The sequence below is a fragment of the Diadema antillarum genome, unplaced genomic scaffold (genome assembly GCF_040938485.1).
Source record: "Diadema antillarum isolate AM-2024a unplaced genomic scaffold, OU_Dant_1.0 seq00000137_RagTag, whole genome shotgun sequence".
NCBI classification, from domain to species: domain Eukaryota; kingdom Metazoa; phylum Echinodermata; class Echinoidea; order Diadematoida; family Diadematidae; genus Diadema; species Diadema antillarum.
Window position 1 is genome coordinate 211,013 of NW_027271214.1, and position 10,728 is coordinate 221,740.

A 10,728-nucleotide genomic window follows, 5' to 3' on the forward strand; every position below is an offset into this window, starting at 1 on the left:
CACACAGTAATGACAATAAAGACATTGAAATAACAGTAATGAAAAAAATATATATATTGATAACAGAAATAAGATAAAGCACGTGTGAAAAACTAGGGGAGAGAAAATTGTATACATGTATGTAGATAAGCAGGCAGGGCATAATAAGCATGCACAAGTATGTATAAACAAACAAACCTAGTGTGTATATGTGTAGGTGGAAAAGGGCTGTATAAAAGAGACTCGGACTAGAGGAAGGAATCAATTGGGAATAAAAGGGTCTGCAAATGGAAAAAGCGCAAAGAAAGAACAAAATGAAATTGAAAAATGAAAAAGAGAATAATAAAGGTGTTTAATTGTTATACAAATTCGTATTTCCACTGCTAGCCAGAAAATGATAATGGAGTGCAATCTGTAAGGTATTCGCACAAATCATGATAATAGTAGCAGTCAACACGTCGCAGCTGTCTCTTTAATAGATTTATGTTTGCGGACCTTGTCAACACAGAGTAGTCAAAGTTTAACTTGTCGCATTCGTCATAAGCAGTGGGCTGCACAAATATTTACATAAGTAGGAAGTCGCAAACCTGGAAAAGCGTGGATTATCTCGTCGAAATCGTACAGGTGCGATGCATCTATTTTCTGGCGAATGTTGTAACATGAAAAGATCGCAGCGCCAAAACCAGAACTTTGCCAAAACTAGAGTTTGCAGCGTCTGATCCCTTGAAACCAAAAGACTTCATCCTTTTCGCTTATTTTGTACTTGAAGAACGAATGAAATTTTCCTTACTCTACAGCGTGGCACTTATCGTAACAGCACTGTGTAAAGGCTAAGGAAATACTAGAAGACCATGAAGTTTTGTCCTCCCATCGATTTGAGGAAGAGTGAGCTGCACCATACATCATGTACATTTTACTATCTTAACAGCTACACACCATGTATTAATTGACGTATAAGCCGTAAGCAGTATCGGTCCCCAGCAATGTCGAGAATATCCAAAGATCGCTAGATAGTATAGGCGTAACTCTTGTCCTCACAATTTTTCTATTTCTTTCCCTGTCCTTTAATTGTCGATTTCAAGTAAGTGCAGAATAATGAGATTAGTAACACAGTAACATTGAACCTAACAAGGTTAAAATCAGACAGCTTACATCTACATTTCTGCCGTCTGAAGTCATGATAATACACAATGATGTCATTATTATTTCCTCTCATGGGAATTTGATAAACTAAATCTCTCAGCCTTTTTGTCATTGCATGATTTTGAGTAAGAACTGGAATAGAAGCAGCGGACATTCACAAAAGAGGTTAATCCACCGCCCATAAAGCGTTGGTTGTACTTCCTTTTCTTCCCTCCAATGTCTCATTATCTTACACTTTCGATATAGTTGGATTCCATGCTTGTGTGCCGGGCAAAACGGTTAGTTTTCTTTATTCCATCTTCTTAATGGACGAAGTCATGCAAAATAATGTTTGAGTCCCGTTTGCCTACCACATCTGTCTCATGTTACCGAGAATACTGAATATGAAAGAGAATAGAATGATGAGTCGGACCAAGGAAGTGAGATTTCGTCTCACCTCCCAGGTTGGACCTTTAAGGAGAAGACAAATCCTCCTTTCGGACGGTGGAGGTGTGCCATTAATGTGTTTGTGTGCGTATGTCTGTGTCGCCATTTCTCCCTAAAGTTTATGTTTACGCACTGTTGCCAAATTGAAGGTGATCTGCCAGAGAATTTCTTGACATTAATGGAATTGAATTCTCTCTAAAGGGGTATAAACTTTCAGACAGGTTTCCGGGAAAAAAAGAAAGAAAATAAGTTATCGATTGCATTCATAAAACCTTAAGCGATATTATTTTCATTTCAAATCAGACTATGAATTTGTTTTAGAATAATGAATGAAACGTTGATTTTTTTGTTTGAAATGTTTTATACATTCATTTCATCACTTCCATTTATAATAACCGCAACTATTGAATATTAGTGTTGTTTCAATTATTTAAGCTGCGAATGTTTGTGAACGTAGCGAATCTTAGTGAATTTTAAATTTCGTCTGGGTACGTAAACAGTTTCGATCAAATGTGCAAATAGTTTTCATTGTCGCCAACAGTTTTTCTTTTCGCAAGAAACTTTGAGCATGTTCAAAATTTCTTTGCGCCAAGTTTTGACAAGGAAAACTGCATGTTTGCCACAATGTAAACTGTTATTTTTTTCTTTTTTAAAACTTGATTGCAACTGTTTACGAACCTTGACAAAACCTAAGATCCGCTACATTCTCAAACATTCACTGCTCAATGAGATACCCCCTTTTACAGGTACATGTAAAGTGGATCAATCATAACGTGATATTAGCGTATTTTTGCGAAGTTTCGTATACGGCCTTTAAATGCTGCTTTCTCCTAATCGCGAAGAGAAGACCACCAACCGTGTCGACGACGAACATCAGTGACATGAAATTGCGCTTCACAGCGTGCTCAGACATTGGCTTGCGATCTACACTGTGACCCGAGCTTTGTGAATGGAATGCATGGACCACTAGGATGAAGGGGTGGGGGACAAAAACGAAGAAGTGACAGACTCAAAGAAAAGAAAAAGATAGGGAATAAGGAAGACATATCACATTCTTCCGTCAAGTTCAATATCTTTCAGAGATTAACCCCGACGTGGCAGGCGGAAAAAAATAATCCAAAAATATCCCGGAATTTTCATGAGAGTGAAATAGTTGTCTTCAAGGCATCAACTCATCGTAATACGATGACGCTATAAGATTTCTCATAGAAACTGCAGAAGATCACTAATCGAAGTTACCTTTTGCAGATGTACTGTTTACTGTTAATACCATGTAACAACCTGTAGGGTACAAATGTGGTTGAGCTTGGCTTGGTTTAGTAGCAAACTTTGAGAAATATCATCAGTTCGACTTGAGATTTTCCATTTAAATCTTTGAGTCTCTCCTTTGACTGAGAAAGGAGTCATTTGAATTTCGAACTGTATCTTTCTACTTCATCTTCAAATAATATCAACCTCTACTCGGTTTTCTCGTTTCAACAATAATCATCTCAAGTATCTCTTGCCATGTGATTAGAGGAAGAGGGGACGTCTGTAATGCTCTTTCAAATCAAAGCAGTAGACTAGGGATACGTTTGTGAATGGATGCACACATTTCTAGATAATTTAAGTGTAATTTCATATTATGCTCAAGTTGGTTTTGATAAACAGACTAAAATAAAAACGGTGTGATAGAGGCTTTGTCAAGGACAAGACATAGATACATTGATAACGCACAATGTGAAAATACGTTATGGGATTTCAAGTTTCACTATTTTGTTTTCATGAAACAATGCTAAAAGTTGAATGCACATGTGAAAAACCAAACGAAGTCATGATGTTATCTCCTCAAAATTCTTCATTTCACCTAGACGTGAATTTTGACAGGAAATCAAAGACAAACAACTTATGTCTTTCCCATCAAATTATCATTATAATAATTGATAAGAAAAAAAGTCTCTATAGCTAGATACTTTTGATACACTAAAACAAAAGAGTATAAAAACACGAATGCGAAACTGTAGTATTCCACAACTTCCTTGATTTATATCCGATGTTGGTGAAGATTCATGAACGCCTGATTTTCTATCCGTCTAATGTCACTTTATTCATTCGAAGTAACGTGAAAGTGGCATGAAATATGGTAACACTTTAAACATCTTGAAGAAGTTTCACATGATTTGCCCAATAACCTCGCAACGTCTTCGAACACAACATGACATCCTTGGCGTGTTTACGGCTTGCGGCAGCAGGGTTTGCACAAAAAACCCCAACAACAAGATACTTTAGCATGATATTCTGCAGCGCAGTGCGAAAGCAAGGCAACCTTTAGAGTGCCACGCTAAACTTGAGTAAATTTCAATGCTTTTGAAACCTGTCTCAGTTCTTATAAATTCAACTTTTCTTTTTCCATGCCCTTCCTCCAGTAACCTTGTCTCTTGCAGAGACAGAATTATGTTGGTTTCAGCCTCTTGTGTGTCAAGCTCAGCTTGTAAAAACAAAAACAAAAAATCAACAACAACAACAACAGAGAATGACAAATAAATATCACTTGATTTAAAGACAAATAGGTTGGGTTCTCAAATTCATCGTATGATTTATGACCTAGAATGAACTTTTCAAGATGTTTATTTAGATTCAGGTTTGCAAAATGCAATAATTATAATCGCATGCAGACCGATGCGCATTAAATACCTGCTTATACACATTAACATTATGATAAAAGGTTAAATAGAGGCCAGCTCGACCCCCTTCGACTTACGAAGGACGTGAAAGAAGAAAAATGGTACGTTTGTTTTCATTTTTTTTTAAATTGGTCTTTTGATCGGTTTGATGATCCTACAACAAATGAGTCAAGGTAATGTGATTGCCATGTTATCAGTTATACACCCAATGCCTTATGATCACATTACTCGCCCCTGTTTATCAAGTACAGTGAAACTGCGGTTCTGTCAAAAGTTATGACAAACTAATATGTAAGAATCCTGGAATAGCTTGATGTACGGGACGCCGACTGGTAAACAGTGAGCGACGAGTGATGCTGTCAAAGACTGAGAGCGTATCCAATCAGCGAGAGGCAGAGAGAAACCACGCCCACAAGAAGGCGTTTCCCTGTCAATATTGTTTATCGCGGCTTAGCGGGCCTGTTTCTGCAAACTTTTAGCGGTATATTGCCTTCTCTGTTCTTGACAGGATCTACAGACGAAAGTTACTCTGATGGGTTACCTTTGCGATTTTGGGCTCATTTCCCCCAGGTCTGTTCAACAATTTTTGCTGGAAATCCACCCAGAAACAGAAAACTTTTACCCGGTGGTAGTGTTATGACAGATGTGGCGGGAAATGAGACGAGAACGCCTGGCGGAGAACTGTCCGAATTACCTCGGATCGCTAGACATGACCGAGCTTTGTCGCGACTGACACGCAACAGCGCGTGCGGAGAAATTACAGCGATTATTTATGGCCATTAGGAGGCTCTTGAAGAGCTCTGGGTTTACTACCAACTCTCTCGTCCAGAGACAAGCACACTTTCTGTTCTGTAGGGGGAGAAAGAAACTTTACCATCATGTACGCTTTATCACTGATATCCTTCCTCCTCCATCTCTGTGTGTTTGTGAGCTCCAAGTCTGACCATGGTGACGTCAGTCATGGGACTGTAAGAAACAAGTGGAAGGGGACTGGAGAAAATCTTACTTTTCACCACGAAGCTTGGCACCCCATCCATTTTCCAGCCGGCCGAGGCAAAGTTCGCATTTTCCACGACGAGAAGCTCGGAGTGGACGATGACATCGACGGCGAGTCCCCAGCGAGGATGGCGATGACCTGTACAGGTGAATGTGCAACGCCATCCCGGGAATGGAATTACACGACAGAGGAGGTACGCAAACTGCTCGCCTTCGAGACTGCCGCAGACGACGGAGAGATATCGAGAACGGAGCTGGTACCAGACGAGAAATTTGTTAGCTACCTGAACGACTGGTTGGCGGACGAGCAGAGGATTGCGGCAAATTTGGCCGATGAACGCGAAAAGCGTCATGAAAGGAGAAGGAGGTCGATTATTGGCACCAACACTCGATTTCCCATAGACGATCGCAAATTCCTGGCGAAGGAACCATTTTCTTCGGCCGTCAAGTTGTCGACCGGATGCTCTGGCGTGCTTATAGGAGAGAACTATGTATTGACCGCAGCGCGTTGCATACACGACGGTAAACGTTACCGGGTTCCGGTGCGGCAACTCAACGTCGGATTTCGCCGCGGTCGAAGCTTGAAACCAGAGGAAATATCTACAACCGAGTGGGAACGTGCCCTTATTTGGATTCGTGTCTCCAAGGCATTTCTACCTTACGACTGGACAAGGCTTAAGAGTACAGATAATCTACCTCTTGATAAAGACTACGCAGTTCTAGCGCTAAAGAGAGGCCCTGAGAGGCCATACTTGAACGTCAGCGTCGGCAGTCCCGTTAACGTTGAAGAAAGCGCACAGCTGCATATGAGTGCCCTCGACTCGCCCAATGACGCTACGCTATACTATCGCTTCTGTGCGCTGCAGGGTGAAACGGCGGAGCTACTGTATCAGCAGTGTGACGGTGACGCTGACGCGGTTGGAGCCGGTGTCTACGTCAGAAGATGGGACGGTGTACATGGGCGTTACACTCGAAAAGTGATTGGAGTCTACAGCGGGGAACAATCTTACGAATTAGACGGACAACCGGCAGTTAATAACATCGCAACACGCATCACGCCCTTAAAATTTGCTCAGATATGTTACTGGTTAACGGGTGACTACAATGAATGTAATGGATAATATTTTTTATGATCAAACAAGAAAACACTTCTTGCAAGGAATATTCATTATGATAAAGCTTTTGTGTGGTGCAAACAGATTAATATGTGTATAATTAATGATATGCAATGCTTGCAAGTAAAGGTTGTAGTAATTTTTTTCCCTTTTAGCAAGTTCTTACGTTTCATATTTGGGAGTACCGTTGGCTTTTCTTTCCACAAATAGGCTGTTGATCAGCATGTTCTTTGGATTAGTCAGCTTGGTGAGGATTTTATTCCAAAAGTTATAACTTTCATCGGTTTATTGCCTGATTCCAAGAACAGAGATCCCGGAAACATTTCACTCGTGCGAAATATCCAGATGTGCAGGAAATATATATCAACAAAAGAACAGATCTTTGATTTCATAGGATGGCAAATTTTATTCAATGTGTAAGTAGATTTTAATGAAACATGTTAACCAATCAATATGTTTGTAAACAAGAGAGAATATCAATTTTCCCTCCCGCAAGTGATGTCGCGCTATGCGTTCCTAATGTGCGCAATACACGAGTACAACAAAAAGTGAGTGTGTTCGTGAGCTCAGTCTCCAGTTAGGGGTCCGGACGGGAGAATCTCTCTTTCAAGGGATGCGGCGGCGGTGTCCGATGAATTTGATGAAACAGCTTGTCAATCATGCAATGATCTCCTCTTGCCAAATATAGACACGAATGCAGTGAATGTAGCATCCTCGACGCGCGCATACGCACCACTCCCTACAAGATGTACGTTTAAGCAATGACCAAAAAACCTCCTTCAATCAACCAAAGAAAAGCAGATGCTAATTGACAATAACTTATGATGGTGGTTATGTGCATATCATTCACAGCAGGTTGCACAACCAATTAAGGGGGACGCTGGCCCGCAGGGCCTTTTTTAATGATGGGGCTCCATCCCACTGCGAGAAGGAGATGGAGTAATAACAAAACTTGTGGGTCAATTACCAGTCAGCAAGGTGTAAGGGCATGGTCAAGCGCCAGGACAAGAATGAGGACTAGGCTTTAGGAACAGACGTTTGTTTCAATTATTTCAATGTGTAACTTCCTGAAATGGAAGCACAAAGAAAACGAGAAAAGACAAAGTAATTCCCCTTCCTCCTCTCTTAAGAAAAACAAAACAAAACAAAACAAAAATATCGTCAAATCGAAACTAGAGCACCGTGCATTCAATATCATGATAATGTAATATACAGTATCAGAGCAGCTTGAGCGGGGGAACTATAGACAAGGTGCTATGTCGTAAATGATTGTAAACTAACAATTCCGCGCTTGACACAACCCCGAAGAAGTCTCGGTGAAGGTTTCGTTTCGTTTGTTTTTGATCTTTTCATGTACTGCAAAGGTCAATCAAGTCCATTTCGGAGTGAAAATAATCATCCGTGTGTCGTTCACGTATATCCGTGACCAATTTCCAACCATCCGATATCGAGTGAAGGTGAAAATGAGTGAACCGTTTTGATAGTATTGTAAACTTAAGGCAAACTAACAAAGTGTTCATCTTATCTCTATCATAGGGTTATTAACTCTTTACAAGTTTCCCATCCCCATAGATTTTACACGGGAATTACCGGGTTTCAATGGGCTAAATACGTGTTAACAGTCATGTTAGTGGTGTGATTCCCTTGCCCCCCCCCCCCCTTACTCAATCAAGGCGTAGATCAAAAACATGAAACACGGTGACAGTTTATCACAAGGGACTGCTACGGAAAACAAATTGTATCCTGATTTTGTCAAAAGAACACGTCGTTGGTATCGGTTCAGCGAGAAAGAATTCTATTAGTACAATGTACTGTGTACAACGCAAGTTTCAACGATTTGAGGGTTTGACAGAGCTTCTCTACGCGCTCATTTAGATGCAATTATTTATTTCCATGTGATATGAGGTTAAGAAGACAAGCTATATGCGTATTTAGTGTCTTCACTCTAAGTTACCAGGCTGTGGAGTGGTTTGCCGTGATATCTTTTTATTTGTAGCAAGACTTTCGAGAATGGGAATATTTTATTGTCTCGTAGATATTTAAGTGATCAAACTCGATTCGTCAGTTTGATGAAATGTGATTATGCATCTTTGAGACATATCGTTAATACCATTGTGTTTGTCGACATAACACATTAAAGTGACTAAATGGGTATTTTCTGAATGGTGGAAATGAAACTGTTCTCACTATCTAATCAAGAAACAAACATTCGCCAATGGAAGTGTGTTTTTGTATTGATGCATATGTTCATGTTTGATTTGCGAGTGTCTGTAAAGTGTGTGTGTATGACAATGAACACTTTGATGAAGAAAGGGGCCTTGAGTCTTATATCTTCAGGATCGCATTTTATATACTAGCACGGCTCTGCTTTAGAGCTGTATACCACTATTATAAACCCCTAATAGCAGGCGATCACTCTAGCTTGAACCTCGTGTCCTGAATGGTCTGCACCATGCCGGAATCAATCTCGAGATCTTCTCATTTTGCATTCAATTCATTTCAACCTCTTACAACAAACAGTGCATTATCCCATGAGATAACATCCGCACTTTGTAATGAATCATGATTTTTCCTTCTTTATCTTCCTTCCCAATTTCGACGGAAGTTATGTCCTTTCTCTCACAATTCGTCATCGAAAGAGCGAAAGTATACCTCAAAATATCAACGGTCCTGAAGATACTGGCGATGAGGGGTGAAATTCAGTTTGTAAACTGTCCCTAATTTCTCTCATATTTTGTGCGATTATTGCAAACTGCTATTAAGTTAATGTTGTCTCACCACCATTATCGGTCACAATGTAGAGACACGCATGTCGTGTTGCATGTCGTTTCTTAGAGGTATTATTTACCATTGGTAGCAGTGATGTAAAAAAAAAATCGAGTTACCACATTCGATGCATATTTGTAGGTCAGCATTGTGTCACAAAAACATCCTCATAATATCATAAAAATTTCGCAATTAAATCTTCCATGAGGAGATATATTAAAAATTTTCTCAATAAACCATAACTGTAGATTGTTTATTCTAGAAACTATTTTATCATAACTATTGTTCACATGTTTTACATTCAGCAATACTTGGCATTTATTACAGTGATTAACATTTTTTACATTGGTTGTTTCTATCTGTAACTGACGTTTCAGAACTATTCTGAAGCACTAAAGCTGTTTTTTTTTTCATCTGTAAATGGTAAATTTAATGCATCAATAACTCCTGGGGAAATCATGTCGTTTTGTTCAAACAGGGGAGGTGCACCTCCCTGGTTCGAATGACCAGCGATGCCGTCCTAGCAAGGGTCCCTCAAAGTTTGGGAGAGACGGGAAGGGCTTTGTGGAGGTAGGCACATTCTTTATCAGGGTCGTGTGCGTTCATGTTCTCACCAGGAATCCAGCGGGACGCCATGTTGCTACGTCACTTCTTGGTACGAGGTCGCGATAAACAGTTAACCGTTGACACGAAATAACGAAAGCATCTGGATCTTTAACTGTCACGCGAATGCTATACTGTTAAACACATTTTAAAATTCCAAGCTGGGCCCATGGAATAAACAAATTTAGACCTTGTACATATTTCTGCCAATGCCTTATCTTCGGGTTGTCAGAATAAGTTATGTGTGTAGACATACTGTATAGGTATCCTGTGACGATGAAGTGTCTTTCTTGTTTTGTAATAAAGAAAATGCACCCCCTCGGGTAAAGATATTTACAATGTAGTTCACTCAATGACCTATGTTTCATGAGAGAGCGGATGCAGGTATGCATTTGCGTGGGTGTTGTAGGCGTGGTCATAATTCGACATCAAAAATAACAGCTCGATCAAAATTGTGTCGATCGGATCGTTCAGTGACGTGTCGTCTGCGTGAATTATCAATTCCAGAGTTGCTCAACTGACGAACCGGTCATGACTGACAGATATCAGTACAGAACAGTGTAGCCAATCACAGCAAGTCGGTTGACGTTGAGCTCTAAGGGAAATGATTGTAGGTTGAAGGGTCCTCAGTTTCAGACAACATCTCACCATCTACAAGAATGTTAAAGGACAAGTTCACCTTCATAGACATGTAGGTTAAGTGAATGCAGCAATATTAGTAGAACACATCAGTGAGAGTTTGAGGAAAATCAGACAATCCGTTCAAAAGTTATTAATTTTTCAAGTTTCTGCCCAGTCACAGCTGGATGAGAAGACTACTATAGCTTGTGATGTCACATACAACGCTATAAAGAAAGTATAAAGAAAATTCAACTTATTTTCACTTTTCTCGCATAACAAAACAACACTCGACTTCTCTCTTTCAGAAGGCAAGGGGAATAATTATCATCCTTAACTTACATCAGTTACAAGTCCAAGAAATGTGCACCTTATTCAAAAAGTAAAATTTTGTGAAATTCTCTTTTATTTTCCTTGTA

At 39.9% G+C, this 10,728-nt stretch overlaps 2 protein-coding genes across 2 annotated transcripts in view; one reads left to right on the forward strand and one right to left on the reverse strand.

The window, feature by feature from the left end:
* LOC139727626 (uncharacterized) overlaps nt 1–5,088 on the reverse strand; it is a 42,652-nt gene extending 37,564 nt beyond the window's left edge. Inside the window, exons 1-2 of the mRNA XM_071638607.1 lie at nt 5,025–5,088; nt 2,405–2,514 (exon numbers count right to left, since the gene is read on the reverse strand). Of these exons, the coding sequence (XP_071494708.1) occupies nt 2,405–2,514; nt 5,025–5,088 (174 nt within the window). The remainder of the gene's footprint in view (nt 1–2,404; nt 2,515–5,024) is intronic.
* A 1-nt stretch (nt 5,089) lies between these two features.
* LOC139727627 (serine protease 23-like) lies at nt 5,090–7,478 on the forward strand. Its single transcript, XM_071638608.1, has one exon. The coding sequence runs from the start codon at nt 5,090–5,092 to the stop codon at nt 6,326–6,328; it is 1,239 nt and encodes a 412-aa protein (XP_071494709.1). The 3' UTR covers nt 6,329–7,478.
* The last annotated feature ends 3,250 nt before the right edge of the window (nt 7,479–10,728 follow it).